Source organism: Ptychodera flava, chromosome 4 (genome assembly GCF_041260155.1).
Source record: "Ptychodera flava strain L36383 chromosome 4, AS_Pfla_20210202, whole genome shotgun sequence".
NCBI lineage: Eukaryota > Metazoa > Hemichordata > Enteropneusta > Ptychoderidae > Ptychodera > Ptychodera flava.
This window is the reverse complement of record NC_091931.1, coordinates 16174956-16197796: the sequence shown is the minus strand read 5'-3', so window position 1 is coordinate 16197796 and position 22841 is coordinate 16174956. Positions and strand designations below refer to the sequence as shown.

The window sequence follows — 22841 nt, the reverse complement described above, 5'->3', positions numbered from 1 at the left end:
GTTATTATTTAACTATGTTCATGCCAGGCATGTTGACACAAGGCGTAATATTTGCTGCTGTTTTCCATTGCCCTTAGACATTCGTCGAACCACGTGAGTTGGCTGTCCTTTCGTTTTATTGCAGACAATGCATCGTGTACTCCAAGTATTTTGGACCTGTCATTTAAGTATCACACACAATATAGGCATTTTATGGAGGTGAAACTTCATCTTTAAAAATGTTCAATAACCATACACAAGAATGACAAAACCTTGTTAACAGCCACAGACGGATGTACTTGCAAGCTTACATATTGACTGACAGGTCGGAATGTGTGTATGTTTGAGTAGGTAGGTATTAAAGAAGACATACAGACAAACCCAGACAAATATCAATAAAGGTACAGAATAAAACGCATTTGAGTGGTTTAATAATGCAATACCAATTCGGTTTTACTTTGCTGTAGAATTTTGTTGGAAAACTGTTACATTCACTTTTTCAACGAGAACGTTATAAAGTGAAATCACAGGCTCTTCGAGCGAAGAAGGGTCAACGTTTATTCAACCAAACAGTTAATTTTCCCTTTGTGACCTGAGAAAGAAATGTAGAATAATAATTTAAAGCAAGTTATAATAAAATACTGTTCAGTGTAAATTACATGCATGGAAATGCAACATAAGAGTACTTGAACGGTTGAAAAGTATAAATTGAATAGCTTTTTATTGATCCGCATGGACAGGCAAAATGGATTTGAAGATACAGTATGTTTATATGCGTATAGATGCGATTCAATTTAAAATCAAAATGAGTGAAGTCTGGCTTTTTCAAAATATGAAAATCAAGAGTGATATCATACCGTGGTCGATGTTGCCCTGGTGACATAAGGCGTGATATTTGCCATTTTCTTTCATTGCTTTCAGGGTTTCATCGAACCACGTGAGTGAGTTGTCCTTCCGTTTTATCCCATGAAGTGATCTTTCAGTAACGCAGCCTACGTCGTCTCCTATGAATTCAAATTCATCTTTAAGATGTGGTTGGATTCTTTCGGTGAACGTGAGAAAGGCATCGATCTGAGAAAATGAAAATGTGTCCTTGTCCTAGTTTTGGGGCATTTCCTGGTAGTTTTATCAGAACGTTTTTGTAAATTGAAATTTGGAACAAAAAGAAGTACACAAGATTGATAGGAAATAGCAAAAAAGACAATCGGATTATATGAAATGGCTACGCCTGTATGTTGATTTCCATATCATCTTATTATCACAGCAACAATGACAAGATTCTTGATCTAATGGAACATTATGATAAGAGGCTTAAAGTGGAAAATGGTTGCCCAGATTTGTAGGAACAGTAGATCTCTATTACTTGACAGGATTAATCATCGCCATGGCAGAGCACCGTTTCAGGAATCTTTTGTAGAAAGATGTTGTTCCTTGGACCTTGCAACCTCACGAATTTTTATGAGCGAGGTTTCAAGAAATTAAGATATTACTATGTAGTGTATCTATTCGACAGAGCTTTTTCATGGCCCTACACACATTTTTTTCACAGCAAGCCGATACTGATATGGCGAGTTGCCGGTTATTAACGATCGATTCAGGCAGTAAATTTTCAATTCAAACTTCTTAGCTGTTCAAAGTCAAATTATGTCCTCACTGGAAAGATAAATAGCTCTTGTAACTTACCGATTGTCTTTCCTCTGATGTCATTTGGATCAAAATTGTTTGGATTTCCAGATTTCACCACGAATAGGACTTCAGAATCGAACCTCACAAAAGGTTCTGTGTAGTCCACCGAGAGGGTTCTAGCGGAGGTCTTACTCCATCCGAGGCATATATCAATCTGCTTCCCTAGTAAAGCTACAAAATATGTCGGCATATCCAAAAATGAAAGTTTACAGAATGATGGATAAAATTATTAGGAAAGGGCTTGAGAGGAGAGCAAGGGCGCCTTGAACAATAAAATTAAGAAGCATAGCATAGTCCCAATAAAGCGTGTGTTTACGAAGGTCAGAAAAAATGTGAACGTCGAATTTAAAACGGGCATCAATTTTTTTATTGAATGTATCCAAACTACATTTGGAACGATATTAATTTCATTCTTTTAAACGTTATAAAAACACCCCATATTTTAACTAGTATTTTACGAGTCTTTTTTAGTAGGAAATGTCAAATAATTTCAATAATGGGCCATAGATGATTGACAAACAGTTTATTTAACAGGTCGGTAGACATTATGCAATCTTAGGGGCCTCAACAGTTCTAATTCCCTCCTACTTACCTGGTCCTGCGTGGGGAATTTCACCACTTCTATGGGTAAGACATGCACTTTTTGGCACAACTTGATTCACACACTTCTTTCCAGCCTCTCTACAGACTTAAATAAGAACGATATAATTATGTAAACCGTTCTGGAGCAAAGGCCTTTTTAAATTAAACTATCACGGAATAATGATGGTTATTAAACATCTGTTACTTGCAAAACAGTCTTATTTCTTCTGTGTATCAAGAAAATTCGTTTTTCAGAACTTTTTTGTCTTTATTATGACAGTCACGCATCATGATGCTTCTATCATATCGGAGATATTTTAATTGTCTGATGTACCAGCTGTTATCAAATCTGCATGGAAGCCCCGGTATATGCCGTCTTCGTCTCTACAGAGAAGATGAAAAACAGAAATTCCATGATAGGAAGGAAACATTGTGACACTGAAAATTCCACTTAAGGTTTTCAAAGTGTGCTTGCGGGGTAAGTCTGCACTGATACCCAGCCAATAGTTTCTCTCCTATTGATGAAACCATCATCCATATTTCTTTTTAACCATTATTTCATAGCATTATTTAATAGTGTTTAGCACATTTTAGATTTTGAATTAACAGCTTAATATCGCGTGCACTGTTTATGTTTAACACATTATAATTCATGGTAGGGACCACTTAAAATGTCAGATCTATCATCAGCGAAATGCCTTCATTATGATGATGATGTCCTTTCTAGTGGGAGATTGATAAAATTAGTTTGCGCATATACTAGTTCTTTATAGCATCTTTTCCACATTTGTTCCTATGCAAAGTACATACATGTATTCAAACTGACAGTCGCAGCCAAGATATGTTGCAATCGTATACACCCTCTCCTCTTCTTTCTCTTTTCTACCTCAGTGAGAATCCTCTCTCCCAACTGGTGACCCATTGCGCGAAACAGCATCAATCTACGGAGAAGGTCATCACCTTGGTAACGGGTAATTTGATGATCGGACAACTCTCTCTGTAATTTGACATGAAACTGGTCTAAAAGTAATTTTTCTAGGTATTACATTACCAAGCCAATGGAACGTTTGTAATTTACAAAGTTAAGTAGGACAATCCAGAACCACTCGAAGTTAGTGGTGGTACCAGGTGTCCCGAGTGGGTAACAATTAGAAACGCACGCATTGTGTCTCTGGAAGTACTTATGTAATAGAAAAATGTATACGGTACGTACATGTGTAAATGCACGCATCAAGGGAACTGGGACTCTGTCTGGAACGAATGTTCGAAAGGTCCTGCTGTCGATGCCATCGTCGGACAGCACATAATCACTGATTGAGTTGAAACATTGGCCACCTGCAAAGCAAGTCGGTGACGAAAACACACGAGAGAGAGAGAGAGAGAGAGAGAGAGAGAGAGAGAGAGAGAGAGAGAGAGAGAGAGAGAGAGAGAGAGAGAGAGAGAGAGAGAGAGAGAGAGAGAGAGAGAGAGGGGGAGGAGGGTAGGAGGGAGGGAGAGAGAGAGCTCATGAAAGGCATGGTTATAGAGCATTTTTGCCCATAATATGTGATAACAAAAGCTTCAACGTAGCTCCAAATTATGCACCTTTTATTCTGATAAATTGGCAGATTTAAGTGATATTTTGAAGAAGTATACTGATGACGAAGGGATGTGGATCTGCTACCTCCATTTTTGAATAGCATGCATGCTATGACCGCCGATCTGAATCAGAGGGACTGAGTCACCATTTTTCAACATCCCTGTATATATCACGTTAGCTACTTAAAAGTTTAATAAGTGTTTAATAGGTCGCATGTCACGACCGTATGACTTGATGTGGTTCGCATGGGAAGTTTTTTGCATCCATGTTCTTTACTTGTATCAAATATGGGCAACAGATTCATCAAACTACCAAACCTTGGCAGTTTTCCTTGATCTGATAGTGTACAGATTAAGATTACATTAACACGATTCGGACCGTAAGGGTTTATGACCGTGTGTACGTATCCTTGACCATTTAATCTCCTGTCGCCTGATATGTATATGTAGATGATTGGCAAACTGCAATTCTTACGACCCTTAAACAGTTATATGGTCACCTAATCAAACCTTGACCCTGTCTTCATTGTTCTGTTCATGTATTATTTATGTAGGCACGGGATATATTACTGCTTGCACCGTGCATGTATCACAATAGGAGAACGACATCGTTGAAAGGACGAGATCAGTCTCATGTGATGGATGTTGTAGCCAATTTCTGGTAATTATTTAAAGACTGAAGTATACGAAATGACATGTTTACGAGATGTACTATAGTCCCAACAAGGGACATTTTGGCTGACGTCAGAGGGCAAATGGTCTCCTGCCTCAAGATAACGTAGTTGCTTGTTTCGGCTATGTTTTTCAATGCCAGTCTTACATAATTTTCACTCGGAACTTCTGAGTTTAGATGCAAATGATAATCATAACCTTTATTTTTACTTTATACGAAAATCAGTAAATTAAAGCAATAGAATGATTTTCTTCATCGACTGGCACATGCTATATTGAAATTACTGTTATGCGGTTATTGAATTGTTGTTATTCATAATTTTGAGAACGAACCTGGCTAATCTATACAAAACTTGTAAATTAATCATCGTTAAATCTGGGCCTGAAGTTGTTGAGTTGAAAATAGTTCTTGGTGACTTTAAGAGATGATGACTGTGCGGCCGCTACATCATAAACATGTTACCATCGCATCCCATGGGGGGCCCGACCTACGGTGTTTGGAGCATGGAAGAAAGACTTTGACGATAAGTAAAATTTGTCAGGTTGCACTTACCGATTACAAAACAGACGATACAAACATACAAGCAGTGTAACGACATACTAATCATTCTGCCTCGAACTTTACACAGTCTGTGGCCTGGTGCAGTGTAACCTGTTGGTAAGCACAGGGTGTCTAAGTCTAACCACTCATTGAATTGGTAAATATCATGGGTCATGTGATCTACTGATAACTGTCTCGCTTTGGGTTGGAGATTAGTGGACAAGGTTGGAAACGAGAGAGAGAGCTAAAAGAGTGCAATGTAAGAAGATTTACGTTGATTGTGGTGTTTTTCCGCCAGCTTAAGACCATGCGTCATTGAAGTCATGGTAGAGTTCAATCTCAGTAGGGTCAACCTTTTAATAGTCAAGCAGTTTTGATTGACAACTCAAATGCTTGGTGAGTACTCAATGTTGCCAGTGTTCGATTTTGATAGAAAAATAACTGAATAAATATGTTTCGGTCCACGCGAACGATTTCACCATTTAAATAATAAAATAACGTTTAAATTACTTCAAATACATTAGTGTTTTGTGAGCGTTCCGTCCGACCATTCTAGGAAACGCACATAAAGTACATTCTTAACTATAGATTGAATACATATTTTGACAAACACGCAAGAAACAGTAGATGATTTGATCGATAACTGAAGTGATTGAAGAAAGAGTTGATGATTAGGTGCAAAGAATGATCGCTTTATAATACCTGAATAGAAAGACAGACCTCAGTACTTTAGTACAAAAGTACATTACAAACGCATAGATGTCAGAGTCCTTTCGTATTGACATCAGTATTTTATTCATATTTATTATTTGCCATAAATGCATATCTCAATAGAAAAGTACACACGAGCAAAAATATTGGAAAACGTGTAGCTTATATCAAGTTATGCAGTACAGAACAGTTCTTCAGGTTGTCATCTTAGCACACAATTGTTCCCTTGTGATCTAAAAAAATACAGATCGCAGAACTGTATTATTTTATCGGGTATACACTATGCACATTAGAAATGTGGACGAACTGTATGAAAATATTTAATGTTAGCCAAGACCTCGAATTTAGGAAGCGTATAAATTGAAGTACCACTGAAGGAACGTCTGTATTATACTCCAATGCTTATTAATGTAGAAAATAACACGTCTTTAAACCACAAGGAGTAGGATAGACTAGGAAGCCAATGGAAGATACAATTATGATCACACCATACTAAATTCTCGCTATCTTAAATAGCTTTTGTCATGTGTTAGGGGCAAACAACATGATATAGAAATGCGTTGTGGGTAAAAAGTCGACTTGTTGCCACAGCTAGATTTGAGATGAACGCTTTTAACCATTTCACCCCAGTTTCCTTTGTACAGGTCCAACTTTACCATAGAAAACAATGGATTTGGGACAAACCATGGTGGTGAAAGGGTTAATACAGAAATCATCCCTATTGAAAATAGCGTCGACCGCGTGAGACTTTCATGATTGACTTAGGTGGGAGAATCGTATTTAAGATACTGAGAATTGTCTGTAATTACTCTAATGTAAGCTTCTTAGAAGAGGGTTAGATATCAGAATTATACTTAAAGCCTTGAACGACAATGCTAGACGTCTATACGTGGCGAGCCAATTACTCCCAGCCCTACTATTTTTTATATAATATGATCAATAATTAGTTATCGTGCATTATTAATTATCTGTACAGCATTTAATCTGAAATGCGATACGCCTCTCTTTCGGATACCAAGAAATAATATAAGGGATGAAATGTTAACTCTGACTGTTAATTCGAATACAATGCAGAGTACATGATTTCATAACCTTTATGGTTTCGGATTGAGTAAGCTTCTATGCATAAGACAATTGTGTTCTACTTGACTTTCGTAATTAAAAAAACATATCTTACCATGTTCCTGCCGGGCCTGGTGACACAAGGCGTGATATTTTCCGTTCTTTCTCATTGCCCTCAGAGTTTCGTCGAACCACGTGAGTGGGCTGTCCTTTCGTTTTATTGCATACACTGCGTCATCAAGGATACAGTCAATGTCATCTCCTATGAATTCAAACTCCTCATGAAGATGCAACACGACTCTGATATCAAGCGCTAGGAATGAATCAATCTGAAAAGATTATTAAAGACAGTGAATTATTGTCCTCTGCTATTAGCACGTCTGTTTATCCCTTCGTCAGTCAAACAATGTGCCCTGCCAGCATGATTTTGCCGCTCCTTACGCAGTTGCTTTGACTGTTCATTAGCCTGCATAATTCAATTCTATCTTTGACTTTTTTATTGTATATTTACCCTATCGTGTCTCAGGTCCTCCAGCAAGATGTCCAAGTTCTCCTTGTACACCTCTTGTTGTGGATGCATGGAATCGACTCCAACAATGCGATCCTTGGCATGTAGTAGACAGGTCTTGTCGGTGAAAACTCCATTTTCAAAACCTGAAAGTTGTACATGGATACATCTTCTTTTGTACTTATCCTAGTTGTATCGTTTTGTCTTTGTTAAGGTAGAATCGGAGACAGATATTTTGACTCATATCTATTTTCAATATTGGGCTACCGATTTGTGCGTTCACTCTAAAGCTCTTGTAGAAAGAGAATTTTCTGCATCACGGTTTTAAATCGAAAATTGTATTATTCCTCATACAATTACCCATGGATGGCGGACATTTTGAATTTCAAATATAGGTAAATGTAATGTGTTTTAGTAGCAACAAAGCGAGAGATTGTTTGAAAGTCTTATTGAGGAAAGTTTGAGCAAAAAGTATAAGTTTTTCACTTTCAAGGTACATACTACCTTAATGCGTGTAATTCTTGTCATAAATGATGGTATTTTGAAGTCAACTGTCAAGCAACTAAATAAAGAGACAATTATTCCAGGATTTTCATTAAGTTCGACGATCGTCTCATAATATTCAAAATCCCTTGTTGAAACATTTTAATCTACTCAATATCAGGTTATGTTATCGGAAGAAATATCGAATATAAGAGTGCCTGAGCTTACCGATTGTCTTTCCCGTAATGTCGTTAGGATTAAAGTTGTGTGGATTTCCAGCTTTTACCACAAATAATACTTTCCCTTGAAATCTAGCAAGAGGTTCTGTGAAACTTAAAGACAACTTTCTAGCAGATGTCTTCAACCATCCTAGACACATGTCAACCTGTTTTCCAAGCAATGCTTCAAAATCGAAGCATAAAAACCAAATATGTAATGTTTTGAGGACAGATAGAACACATACTTCAAACATAGGAGGTGTATCGAAATAATGCGCAGTCGAACTTAACATAATAAACAAATATATGTATATATATATATATATATATATATATATATATATATATATATATATATATATATATATACACACACACACAGACACACAGACACACACACACACATATATATATGTATATATATATATATATATATATATATAGCTAACTAGATAGATAGATAGATAGAGATAGATAGAATATAAATATGAATAGATGTTTATCTGTTTGTATGTTTATTTATTCATTATATTGTTTATTTGTCTATGTTTGTCTGTATGTTTGTTATTTATGTAATTTTATGCCACTTTTTATGTTTGTATATTTTTTGTTTATTTATTTATTTTGTTGTTTATTTGTTTGCTTGTTTGTTTGTTCAACCTGGCTCCCCTGTGCATACACCACATACATGGAGAAATTTCAACATACAATCATCAACTCAGAAACCCCGGCTTCCTGTAGGCTACAGGAAAAAGTAAACATTGTTCTTCCAGAACAGCTGGTACATCCACATCTGGAACAACTTACAAATTACACAAGGATGATGACACAAGAGATAAAGTTAAACTGTGGTGAACTTGACTATTCCTTTCAAATCCTTACCTAACTTGACATCTTAAACTAAAATACACTGCATGGTTAATTGTGCACAAAAATACATCGGGGTGGACCATTTGAGAAGGGATGGTGTCTGGAAGATCGATGAGGTACATTATCTTTTTTATCCGATCCATTGTACATTCTTTTTTCCCCACTCTCCCACCTTTTCTTTTTGTCAAACCTCTGGCTGAATTTTTTTTTGGCATTTGTATGGAATTTTTTCAAATCTGCCAGGATTTTTTTACCGCATTTCAACACCAAATACAGTTTACCATATCAAATGCTTACTAAATCACCACATTATATACTCTTAGTTCCAGTATATAGGTATAAAATTACAAAAAAACTTAAAAATACAAAATGAAAGATATCCCAGTAAAACTGAAAGGTTCGCAAAGTTGCCCCAAAAGTTCAAAATTCCGGATTTCAACTTAATTTTAATATATCTTATTAACAAAAACCCTAAGGACCAGTTTACTAATATCAAAGCAATCAGACTGGTAAATTTTGAGAAACAAATTTTTTGACCACAAATGAGAAAAATTACCCCCAAAATACAAAATTGCAGATTTCATTCTAATTTTAAATATATCTAATTAACATAAACCCTAGGAACCTGCACACTAGATATCAAAGCTACCAGATCAGAAGTTTTAGGAGAAAAATTTTTGACCAAAAAAGGCAAAAATTGCCCCAAAAATAAAAAAATTGCCAGTTTCAACATACTTTCAATACATTATATTGAGATTAATCTTAGATACCTGTATACCAAATACATGTATCAAAGCTATCAAATCAGCAGTTTTTGGATTAAAAAATTTTTTATCAAAATTGGGAAATTGCCGCAAAATTACAAATATGACAATATCAACACAATTTGTACAAGCATGACTGAGGTCATTCTGAGGAACATGAGTATTAAGTTTCATAGCAATCATACCTAAGAAATCTGCATACCAAGTTTCAACCAAATCTGACCAATGCTAACTGAATATTAGCCATTTGCAGGATTTTTCCTTTTTCCCCCCTCATTTGCATATTTTTGGCACTGACAAGTTCATTTGAACAAATTCACATCTCCACCCCTAGGTGCACCTGTACACCAAATACTAAGACAGTAGGTGCTACGGTTTAGGAGTTTTTGATGTGGACGGACTAACAGACATACATACATACATACATACATACATACATACATACATACATACATACATACATACACACAGACGCCATTTTGCCACCTCATACGAATATCTCCCATTTGCATATATACATATGCATATATGGGAGCGTAAACAAGTAAAATTCGGCAAAATCATGAACACGAGGAAAAAAGTATGGGTCGAGTTTTAAATAGGGATGTAGGGTAACCGGAAACATTTTTTGGCCTGAAAAGAGAGTTCAAAACCACAGTACAACCAAAATGTTTCAACGAGAAGCTATCATGAAGTTGTCATTTAAAAGAAATATTTTGCAGGTTGATGGGCAAACACTTTTTCAAAAGAATAATATTGCGATGAAATTCCATACTTTATGGTTTGTTCTACAATATTATGTTAACACTTCTGAATTAAATCGAGTGAACTGATGAAAAATTTCTAACCGAAAGCAGCTGCCTTGTTTTTTGCGTCTTTTTTGTCTTCTGGAGCTCACACTCTCATGGAATGTAAACAGTTGTTTGGCATTGAACAAAGTCTATGCGGCAAGAACCAAAATTTGACGGTATCAGAAAGTCAGTGTCTATGACGTAGCTAAAATGACGTGTATTATTCTAGTTCTAATTCGATCTGATTATTAAATCCCGGCCCAGGTTTTAGACCGCAACGGATCAAGCTCATCTATCCATGGCCAGTGCATAGGCACCATTTCTCAAGACAAAGGTATTGCTAGCTGAAGCGAGATAAAATCCCACATAGTTCGAAACAAAATCCCATATAGTTTATCAATCAGTTCAGTGACAATCATCTGCGACGTGGAACAGTCGTCTAAACCAGCCCCAATGAATCTGACCACTAATTGATATATTTGTACCACAAAATACGAGCGACCGCAGACGATAATGGTGAAAGAATTACTTGCATAATTGCAGATTTGGCATTATAATCTCAGTGATCCGTTTAAGAAATATATAGTCAGCATTGTCCTATCACATTATCCCCCGTTCGATAACGCAAATGATTGAACGAACCGTATAATTTCACAAGCTTAACCATCTTTGCCCTTTGTCCTAACACATTATCCCCCGTTCGATAACGCAAATGATTGAACGAACCGTATAATTTCACAAGCTTAACCATCTTTGCCCTTTGCCCTTTGTCCTATCACATTATCCCCTATTCGACAACGCAAATGAGTGAACGAACCGTATAATTTCATAATCATCTTTGCTCTTTGCCAGGCTGTAGAATGCAAACAATGTAGTGTATGGAACACCGGGATAGCTGGTCGAATATTTAACACCAAGTACTGAAAATGCGAATAATTTACTATATTCTCAGTGTATTTTATTTGAAACTTTAATTCCTTTACAAAAAAGTTTTAAACTAATATGTACATCAGCGCAGCCCCTTGAGATACATGGCAGACAAGATAGGCGGCATAAACATGGTGTTTGACGAACTTCGATTTCCTCTTGTTTTTCCAAGTTCAGCCTAGTCCCGATTTCTCTACGTGCATAATCTTTTTTGTTCTTTAAATCCAGCGATGGATACCGGGACGAAATTTCCATTGATTTATCCACAAAGAGTGCGTCATTTATATACCAACTGTGATTGTCATGAACGTGCTCAAGTGAACGCGAGAAAAATCACTTTTTACGGTGCACTTATCGTACACACGCGAGGAATTTTCCTCGCGAGGAAAAAATCACACATGTTGAACATTTTGTTTCAATGGTACTAAAGGAAAACACTAACGAAAATCGCCGGAACAAGAGATAAAATGGTTGAGTAAAATGCCACGACTGAAATTTTGCTTAACTACATATAATTTCTCTCATGCACGACGGGCTAAGCTCAACTACGCCAGATCACAGGACTGCACTGTACAGGCGAACAATTTGAATCGGGCACACGGGGAGTTTTCGAACACTACACTTTTTTTGACAATGCTAGGTAGCCTTTCTTTGCTTGAAAGAGTATTCAACAGGCTAGAACCGGTGTGTAGGTATGGCAAGCAAGGAAGAGTCTGTTTTCCTCGAAAACATCAACGATAATTTTCTGAGTTGCAGCGTCTGTTCAGCGCGATACAAAAACGCTAAAATTCTACCGTGCGTACACACGTTCTGTGAGCAATGCCTGAGAAAGATCGTGGAGAAGAGCGGCGAACTGACGTGTCCAATATGTCGTCGTTCGCACGAACTTCCTGCTGGAGGTGTGGCTGAGTTGTCGGCCAATGTGTTTGTCGATCAACTGGTTGAGGAGTTCAACAAGCAAGACGAAAAGAAAGCAGCATTGAGGAAATGTGAAGCTTGCCAGAAGGGCGAAATTAAAGAAAGGTGCGTTGATTGTGCAGCAAACATCTGCAGCAATTGTTCACAAGCCCATGGGTTCTTTCCCACCACACGATCTCATCGCATCTTTGCTATCGATGAATACCAAAGGGCAAAGTTTAACAATCCTGCCTCGGTACGACCCCCGGCCTACTGTAGTAAACACCATGATAACCAGGTCAAATTCTACTGCGATACGTGCGAGGTGACAATCTGTCTCGAATGCACAGCTATAGATCACCCTCGTCCAGAACACAAATTCAGATATCTGGACGATGCAGCGGTCGAGTACAAACAGCTGCTCACAAAGATGACACAGGAACTGCAAATCAAGGAAAACGAAGCTGGTGAAAGCAAGGCAGCTGTACAACAGATGACAGAGTCAGTGGACAGTCGTTTCCAGGAAGAGATAATGAAAGTGAAAGTTCATATGGAGAAGACAATTGAAGAAACCACTCACAAAATACGAGAGAACGGCGATAGCCTACTTCAACAACTGAAAACTGAGCACGAAGAAAGAAAAACAAATCTGCAAGCACAACTGAAGGATCTAGAATGCACGGAAAATGACATCGCAGCAACCAGAGACTACGCTGACAAGTTAATGCAGTACGGAAACGCTTCACAGTTGATGTCGGCAAAGAAGAGTATGACGTCACAGATCCGGGAATTACTGAAAGTGACAACAAAATGTGAACCGGTAGACGACGATTACGTAGAGTTCCAGTCTACAGACAACTTCTGTGAAACGAAAACTCTAGGCACGATAAAGGTCACCGAGGAGAAGAGATATGAACTCTGCGGCGTGTCAGAATACTCCCGAGTTGATGAACAGATAACGCTAACACTACAGGTTAGGCCTACGGGTTCTCGGACAGGTGGAACCAAGGTTACACGGGAGAGAATCACCGCTTTGATGAAGACACCGGATGACAATCTGAACACTTGACAGTAACCGATAACTGCGACGGACATTTTCTCTAACGTACTGTGCGAAGGCTGAAGGAAAACATGAATTGTCAGTGTCGGTAGACGGACAAGCCGTGCAGGGTTCGCCGGTAACAGTTGTGGTAGGTCCAAAGAAAGGTACAGTGAGAACATTCGGAGGGAAAGGTTCTGGGATTGGACAACTGAGTCGCCCTTGGGGAGTAACGATGACAAAGGGTGGTCACATGATAGTAGATGATCAAAACAACAGCAGGCTACAATCGTTTACCTTACAAGGAAAACATCAAGCAATTTACAAATTTACAGAGATTACAAACTTTACACCCCGTTACTCTGCAGTCTCTGAAGATGGAAAGATCTTTACAACAGACTATGGTAATAATCAGGTAGTGGTCTGTGATGAGAATGGTCAGCTGATAAAATGTTTTGGTAAAGATCAGCTGAAGGATGTCTTTGGTATCGCGATTAGTCCGTACAATGGCAATGTTTATGTCGTTGATAGGTCTGCACGTTGTATTCGAATATACAGTCAAAGTGGAGACTATATAAAATGCTTTGGAAGTCACGGTAACGGAGCTGGTCAGTTTAGTTACTGCTGAAATCACTGATGTGTTCAAAACGTCAAAACAAAGGCCCAGCCGCCAGCGCGTCTTACCGCAAGATATTCCCAGCTGTCACTCAACTTGTCAAGCGAAAACATCGACCCGCCAAACTCAAAAGATCGTGGCGCGAAATAGAAAAGTTCTACCCGCCAAAGCAAATCTGTTAAACCACGCCTCCAATTTTGACCTCAAATTTCACGATCAACCACTTTCTGAGACGTTGTTCAGACATTGTGGTCATGTCGACTGGGGCGGCCGGCGGCCATTCTGTCGTTCATCTTTGGAAAATTGTAAAATTGTGAGACGATGCACAGGATTTACCCGAACAGAATATCGACACGCCGCGGGAGAAACAACTTGAAGCATGGCTCGAAAACATGGACTAGGACTTTGTGAAATATGCAAGAACTGGAAATCAAAGAACTGGATTTTGTTTGGGTGTTGTTCAGAAAAAAATTCACATATTCATCACAGTTAGCAATATTCTCATCAGTGAATTTCTCATAGGCAACTGGCGTCAGTTTTTTAAGTCCATTCCCAAACTGACCATCGGCTTCTCACACCTCGTGCGACGGCACTGGTTGAGACATCTGCACTATTGCCATATTCGTCATTTTCCTTTTCTTTGAGAGATATCTAACGCTTCACACGATACAAAGCGTTACCATAAATTTTTTAACCCACGATCGCTGAAACGGAACTTTTCGCCACCTCTCTGAATGACGAGAAAATCGCCAGTAACTTTATCCCCACCACGCAGTAAAATTTCCATGACAATCAAATCCTGTAACTCGGGCAAGATTGTCTTCCCACCCCTAAATCTCCGTTTGAGCCATTAGGGTGTCACAGGACGAAGTAAACCAGAGAATTGGTTCAAGTCAATTCAAAAAATAAAATGATCTGTAAAAGTTCATCGTGTAAAATTTAACAGCCCAGGTCAGGTTTTCGTAGCGATCAAACGCGTTTTTATTTAGTCTGTGCAGCTACAGTGAGTTAGTTTGTGCCGGGTGAAACTTCCCAGTATCGCGTTCACCCCACTCAACGCCTTCATATCATACTATATACTTACACGTGTCACATGAAAACAGAACACAAATCATTGCATTCCAAGGGTTCACCCAACTCACACGTTCACAAATCATGAACTTGAACGAAGTCTAGTAAACCAGTAAGTAAATCGAGAGAAAATCTGTCCATAAAACACGCTTCAAACACAGTGTAAGTGTGCTGTGGTCGGCGTTTGGAAGGTGGGCGTGGTTTTATATTTTTGGTCTGGGCAGTCAAACTTTTCTGTTTCGCGCGTAGATGTTTTGAATTTGGCGGGTTCATGTTTTCAGTTGACAAGTCTTGCTGACAGCCGGAAAAAGTTGCGGTCAGACGTGCTGGCGGCACGGTCTTTGTTTTTACGTTTTGAATACATTAGTGATTTCAGCAGTATCCATGGTGCATCGGTGTGGAGAGTAGCGAGGGTAAAGTCTTTGTGTCAGATAGGCACTCTGTCAAGGTATTCGATGCAGATGGTGGATTCCTCTTTTCCTTTGGATCCAGAGGTAGTGCTGATGGTCAGTTTTCACACCCCGCGGGAATATGCAATGATCACACGGCAATGTCTACGTCTGTGATTTCAGCAACAACCGAGTACAGAAATTCAGTTCATCGGGTACATTCATTTGTCAGGTTGACTGCGGTACAGAGGCATTGCAGGGTCCTGTCGCGGTATGTGTCACAGGGGAAGACCCCTTCCAAACAATTATCATTGTTGAGCAAAGCGCCGGTAGAATCAAAGTGGTGGCACTGTAAGTTATATCAGTCAAGTCGAACAACAAATTAAAAATAAAGCATAATCGCATTAGTCAAGTGGTATGGAAAGAAACAGAAGTGCCGATGTGACGAGACAATTGTGATGTGTTGTGTTGTGTCGTGGTAGAAGGCGCCTTGCGTACAGATTTTCGGATTCTCAAATTTAACAATTTGTTTGCAGGGAAGTTCTGCCGTTCGAGGGAGCTCATTTTAAGCGTAGTTTTCACCGTCTTAGTTTTATGAAATTTAAAATTTAATTTTTTGCCATAGAGTTCATAAAGGGCGGGGCCATTTTCAATTGCAAATTTTGGTAAATGTAAAGGACTTTGTTTCTCTAGTGCCAAAATTTGCACTGTGACCACGGTTTCTATTTTACTTTATTAGGAGAATCGTTGAAAGTATCGTTCTGAAAAATTTGAGCAAAAGTCTCACTATAGTGAGAGGCCACAGCAAGAGAATACCGCGTAAGTATAGACGTCGCTGTACTCTACATCTGATTTTAATCAGATTGAGCAAAATTTATTTTTTTAATTTCGAGGCACGTACTACCTTATCCGACGAGATATGATGCGAAAAATCACCAAATAGGACCTTGGGAATGACTGAAGATTAGAACATACATCTTTGGTTGCGAACTGAAGGGATTTTCTTAGGGGCTCTGCATAAAAGTGATTGTATGAGTGGATATAGGTTACCAACAATTCAAATAAAATTTCTTTGTCTCCACTCTGATCTTCAATCTTGTCGGACCGTGATAGAGCTTTGTTAATTGAACATGACGAATACTCTGCCGACAGACCTAACCGTATTTGAATGACATTTATCGACTGCAATAGTGAAACAATGCAGTGCCGATCCCTATGGTCCGTCTTACAATTCCAAAGGACTCAGAAGGCTAAGGATCAACTCTCGGTGTACACAGCAACAAGTAGAGCACAGTAAATCAGTTCTTAAGACGCCAGCATCGAAGACTGACTACTGACAGAGTCCCTACTTGGTCCGTTTTTGATGTTTGTCGTAGGGATGGATACAAGGAATGAAGGAAGTGACAGAAATAGTTTATTAGTTGAAAGTACTGTTTTAAATTTTTATTTGCGAGTGTGCATGAAAGCGCAAAAGTAGATCATAGAGAGGTTAAATGCAGACACACCTTTTTGTGTCTTTATATTGAGCCAAAGTTATAATAGGGTAATAATATGTGATAATACGTGGAAGTTATGATGAGCATATTCCTGCCAACGAATATGTAAATTCGTTTACAGGGCAAGGAAATAATATCGTAAAGCAGTTGTTTATTTGTACCAGAGAACCACTTTATTCGTATAAAATGAAGCTGCAGGATAAGAAATCGAAAATTTGTAAAAACGGTGATTTATAACGTTTCCGCAAGTGGCAACATCACAAATGTACGACTATATGCCCAGTGGCTGACTCAGACAATGGGATAGGTTGCCTAAAGAGGATTGATGTTACATACTTAGTTACATCGTTGGAAAATCATCTTTAGATAATAAATTAAGTTTACCATTTTTCAAAGTGATTTTACCGCCAAAGACAGTATTAAGGAAAGTCAAGGCTATGTTGTATACTATGAATCCCATTAGGGTGCAGAAACGATCCTCCTTTAGTGTACTTGATAAGTAATGTAATACATCGACAGTCATGAACGTGTTTAAGGAGTAAGTTTCAAGAGCATTAAACGCCAAGATCACCATTTAGTGCAAGGTTTTGGTTTTTTGAGAGGGGTGTGGTCAGAATGGGAGCTACTGAGCAGCCAATGAAACTTTGATGTTGTATTCCCTTTCAAACAATTACAAAAGGCAATGATGATATTTAATACAAATACAAAGACAAATCTAATCCATGCGGGTATTTTATGATTCACAGACGACATATCTCTCAACAAAAAGTCATCGAACGCGTTAGAAAATGTATCTGACATTCTCATCTTAATTGGACCATTCTGCAATAAATAATCATAGAAATTATAAAATCAACGCTTATGTCATAATCTGAATGACATCCTCATGGGCCTGCGACCAAAGTACAAAAACATTTCACATGAGATTTTTAGTTGAGAAATTGAAAACCTCCATGATAATATGCTTTTCTAATCGTTATTACTCATCTGATTGAGCTCATCTCTTCCAACCTTGGCACGTAATGTCAAAGCGTAAGTTTCATAATAACCTTACATGTATGATGATGATGTATGATGCTCCTTACATCCGTAACTTTGACGCTAACTGCGCTGTGTCATGGCAACGTTCATCCACGGTCACCATAATTTTTATCCAGATTTAAAAATCGATAGTGGAGAGGCAGGTCAGGGACACGCTTCTGACGGCCTGTGACTCTACAATACTGATTCTGAAAGAACTTCAATCTGTTTAAGTTACGGAAAGGATGTTTCGTATACGGTGTTTTCTCTAGCGCTTGTAGACCTCCATAGTTTTCGCCGATAGAATTAATATTACTTTTGAATGTGATATATTCTTCGTTAATGACTTACCAATAGAAAAATGAAAAGTTTGGTAAAGAAGCAATACGTCATTTATGATCAATTTTCCAATCTGAACACAATATTTATGGAAATTTGGACATGCGATAACAGCAGGGATTAACCAAAAGAAGAGTGCTAAAACAATGAAAAAAGAATTATCATCGACGTCCTTCGCTTTCACCCAAAGTGATATTGCTGAGATTTTAAATATACCGTATAACACAAAAGTCCAGGCTCATAGAGTACAACCTATCTGCAATCGTCACTTGACCATGGACATCATATAGAAACGAGACCGGATCTACAGATCATAGCTTGACCCACGCGTGGCTTGAATATAGCTCAAATGTTTCCAACATAATCCCTCGAGGAATTTAATTTGGAAACACTGACGCCTGATGGCGCTGTCCTTCGAACAACATCAACGTTCGCAGCATTTGCCTCGGGGTTGTCATAGTTTTGATCGTAAACTGAGAGTTGAAGGAAGCACAGTTTACGGTCAATAATTTCGACTTATGACAAAAAGCGATACATCCCGTTTAATTTTTTATCGCATCAAATAAAACTACAATAATTAAACGACTTTGTATTACGGGGCTGGGGGTGGAGTACTTAGTATATTATTGCAGTAAGATGAATCTTCAGTAATGTCATTATAGCGTGGGCGTTTATGCGATTAAATAGTTTGAAACAATTAGGAATATTGAAAAAAATGAAAATATAATGTCCCCCTTTTTAATTTTCTTGTTGAAGTGTAAAAGTGAATAGTCGTGTTAGATTGACTTTCTTTTATTATAATGTGATTGATCAAATGAAAACACTAAAGTCACGTGGTCGGATTGGCTCTGGTAAACTTAGTCAGTTCAGTGGTTCATAGGTACGCTTTGAATATATCTGTAACCTCGAAACATACCTTGTAAGTGTTGTAGCAAACAAACAGCAAACAGCAGATTCCCATAAACAGGAAGTGCTCGTTGACACGGTTACGAGTCGAGCACCCGAGGTGTGCTGTACTTCGACCGCCATAATCGCAGAATTACGACTGTGTGGATTCTTTATACAAATAATAGAAATTATCCACTGCGTGGCTACAGGAGCATTCAACAAACATTCTATTACTGGCACTAAGGTATGGCAAGCCACGAATTTATAACTACGGTCAGTGTTGACGATGATTTTCTGTTTTGCGCGATCTGTTCGGAACTGTTCAAGAACGCTAAACTGTTGTCCTGTCTTCACAGTTTCTGCGAATGCTGTCTGTGTACCCTCGTCGAAAAAACTGGCGCGTTGACATGTCCAATATGTCGACGCACGTTCCAACTTCCTCATTTAGGCGTGACGGGGCTCAGGGCAAACGTTTTCGTCAACGAACTGGTGAAAAAGAAGTGTCAAAGTTCTGACTCTGCCAAATGTGAAGCCTGAAGCTCGGTGAAGTGACCGACAGGTGTCTTGACTGCGCGGTGAGTCTGTGCATGACTTGCTCCGCGGCTCATAAGTTCATCCCAGCGACTCGTACGCACAGGCTTCTGTCTTTCGAGGAGTACCAGAAGACCAAGTCCGAAGACCCTGCTTCTGTTCAGCCACCGGTCTATTGTGACAGACATCTCAATCACCCAGAAACGTTCTACTGCGATTCCTGTGAGACCCCGATCTGCCTAGAATGCACGGTCCTTGATCACCCAAGCCCGATCACAGGTACAGATACTTGAAGGAAGCCGCATCAGAATTCACCGAGTATTTGTCGGAGGTGACGCAGGAATTGAAAGCCCGAGAGAGTGAAGCAATCGAAAGTAAGACGGCCATTCAGCAAAAAATAGAGTCCCTAAATGGATCCTATCGGAACACCCAGAAAAAACTCAGTGATCATGTGACCAGAACGGTAGAAGACATGGCCAAGAGAATTCAAGAAGACGGTGAAAATCTTGCCAGAGTACTGAACGATGAATACGAAGACAGAAGAATGAATCTTCGCGCAGAACTCAAGCAAGTTGAATGTATAGAAGACAGCTTGGTCCATGTGCGGGACTTTGCCGAGAGACTTGTTCGCCAGGGTAACGATTCATACCTGATGTCGGCCAGAAATGAAGTTATGTCACAGACTCAAGAGCTGCGGAAAGTGAACGCAAAATGCCAGCCGACGCAAGATGACTACTTGGACTTCTCGCCTTCGAGTGATTTCTGTGAAGCAAAGACGGTAGGTAGATTAGAGATGGGGCGACCAGAGAACCACGGCACTCAAAGCAATGACCAAGCTGGTATGGAACGCAGTGATATTGATGGAGAATCAACGGTATTTCTTGGTCAGAAAATGAATGGGGACACCAACAACGATGCTGATGGAAACGACAGACAGGAAGCCGCTACAGACGACGCTGCCAATATCAATGCAGACGCACCACGGGAAGTAACGATACTATCAAACCAAGATTCTGTGTCTGACAACGCAGCCGAGACGAATGAACGCACGGAAGAACGGGCGGCAAGTGATGAAGCAGCTGAGGGCAAAGACGTTCTTGTGCCTTGGGAAGCATCGCAAAATTACAATGCTTCAACTGAGGGGCAAAATTACACCACAAAGAATGATGCACACAAACCGAGTGAAGTCGAATGTGGACATAGAAATGGTTCTGAAGAGGGAGAAGCAAAACCAGAGGGCGATTTGGCCACGATCGAAACTACAGCAGGTGCAACTTCAGACCAGACAGCATCGCCAGTGAGGTTCGACGATACGCTGACAACATCAGCAATATTCCGAGTACAGGAACATCTCTTACAACGCAGTTAAAGCCAGAAAACAAAGCATTAACAATGAAAGAGATGTTTGAAAACAAAGAGAAAACGAAAGACCTTACCGGCAGTGGAGATGGCAGATCTAATACGGGCACATTGTCTTCCGGCAGTCAACAGACTACAGAAGAAGTAGTAATGCAGTCAGACTCGAGTGACATATTAGTCGATGAGATATGTTCTCGTCAAAGGATGGAGAATAGTCTGAAACGAGGGGCATCGAAGTCTAAGAACAAACACAAAGAGACAACTCCGTTGAGTACCAGACCATCGGACCGAAAGGTTTGATCAGGAAATTCGGAGGGATTGGCTCTGGTGTCGGACAGCTGAAAGGGCCCTGGGGCGTGACGATGAGCAAAGTGGACATCTAATTGTGGGCGATACCGGTAACAAAAGATTACAGAGGTCCACTATAACGGGCGAATTTCGGAAAACGATCGAGTTTCCAGACTTTCAGAGGAGCTTTAAACCCGAATTTTCTGCAGTGTCCGCCGACGGTAACATTTTCACAACTGATGCAGGGAACAAACAAGTCGTGGTGTGCGACGAAGACGGCAAACTCGTCAAATGCTTCGGAAAGGGAGAGTTAAGACACCCGCGAGGTATAGCCGTCAACCCTATCAACGGCAATGTTTACGTTGTTGATACTGATGCCGATTCCGTGTTCATCTATCGACCAGACGGCGACCATATCAAGACCTTTGGAAGACAGGAAAATGCAGATGCCCGATTGTCAAGTCCGTGGTGCGTCGCCATTGATTACAACGGTAATGTGTTCGTGTCCAACTGTGGCAACACACTATCAAAGTGTACAGCGCCAATGGCGACTTTCTCTTCTCTTTCGGCTCGCTCGGGAGCGACAACGGCCAGTTTTATCACCCGGAGGGTATCGCCACCGATAGGTACGGCTACGTGTATGTTTGCGACTGCTGGAATAACCGAGTACAGAAGTTCGACCTGTACGGCTCGTTTGTAGGCCGCGTAGACAGCCCTGCACATCATCTGAGAAGCCCCGTTGGAATTTGCGTCAACAACGACGAAGCTAGCGACGACCCCTTCGGACAGGTGATAGTGGTCGAGCAGAACAGTGGTCTGGTCAAAGTATTTCATCAGAAAATCGAGCAAGTTGAATACATATGAATAATATATCCACCGCAGGAAATGTGCGCTGTTCGACATGTAAGCTTACAGCACTCTTCTGTCCCTCTACAGTCAATTTTAGTTTCATCTCACACATTGAAACAAAGATTTCATTAATGCACACAGCAAACTGTGATAAGAATAATGTAAGCACAAGGGATCGATATATCTAAAATGGAGAGTAACTGCAAAAGCAATATATTCACATATTAGAATATTACTCTCTTTGTGACACTTTCATATTCGTGTCTGTATAAAACGATGCTGTGGTAAGCTGACCACCTGTTGATTGCGTACCTGCCGGTGAACTCTCTGCAAAATGGCAGATCAAGAATGTTAAACTATAAGACTCGTAGGATAGGCCAGGGTGCATTCCGCAAACACATCCGATGCAACATTATTTTGAACATTGTTTACTCATTGCTGATTTTCCAAGTGTTGGGCGACAGAAGTGTAATTTAAAAATTCACAAAAGTTACATATGCTTTCCTAATCGGTCATGATTACCAAACTCTACATATCAAACAGACAGAATTTTTAAAATAAGGAACATTTGTGGATGGGATAAGGAGGGATTCTCTTACCAAAATTAACTCTTATATCAAGCTGGTCAAATGTAAACTCGGAAATTCATCGCAGAATGTTTTCTTTGCTGTCAGTCTTCTGTTTTAA

General features: G+C 39.4%; 3 protein-coding genes across 5 annotated transcripts; 1 reads left to right on the top strand and 2 right to left on the bottom strand.

Annotated features, from left to right (window-relative positions):
• Positions 1-403: 403 nt before the first annotated feature.
• LOC139131013 (uncharacterized) lies at positions 404-5322 on the bottom strand. Of its 3 annotated transcripts, XR_011552033.1 has the most exons (7): positions 5051-5322; positions 3058-3582; positions 2582-2631; positions 2258-2353; positions 1663-1836; positions 837-1050; positions 404-571 (listed from the first exon to the last, which is right to left on the bottom strand). XR_011552033.1 is itself a non-coding variant. In XM_070696912.1 (6 exons), the coding sequence occupies exons 2-5, from the start codon at positions 2676-2678 to the stop codon at positions 1004-1006; spliced, it is 414 nt and encodes a 137-aa protein (XP_070553013.1). In that variant the 5' UTR covers positions 2679-3582; positions 5051-5322; the 3' UTR covers positions 404-571; positions 837-1003. The 3 variants fall into 3 exon arrangements, 1 of the variants encoding a protein (XP_070553013.1); XR_011552032.1 differs by having other exon boundaries at positions 2258-2631; XM_070696912.1 differs by having other exon boundaries at positions 2582-3582.
• A 12-nt stretch (positions 5323-5334) lies between these two features.
• On the bottom strand, positions 5335-8181 carry LOC139132091 (uncharacterized). The gene is made up of 4 exons (XM_070698482.1): positions 8031-8181; positions 7323-7465; positions 6927-7140; positions 5335-5982 (listed from the first exon to the last, which is right to left on the bottom strand). The coding sequence occupies exons 1-4, from the start codon at positions 8179-8181 to the stop codon at positions 5957-5959; spliced, it is 534 nt and encodes a 177-aa protein (XP_070554583.1). The 3' UTR covers positions 5335-5956.
• A 3885-nt stretch (positions 8182-12066) lies between these two features.
• Positions 12067-13338, top strand: LOC139132090 (E3 ubiquitin-protein ligase TRIM56-like). The gene has a single exon (XM_070698481.1). It carries the CDS (start codon positions 12067-12069, stop codon positions 13336-13338), a length of 1272 nt encoding a protein of 423 aa, XP_070554582.1.
• Positions 13339-22841: the final 9503 nt, after the last annotated feature.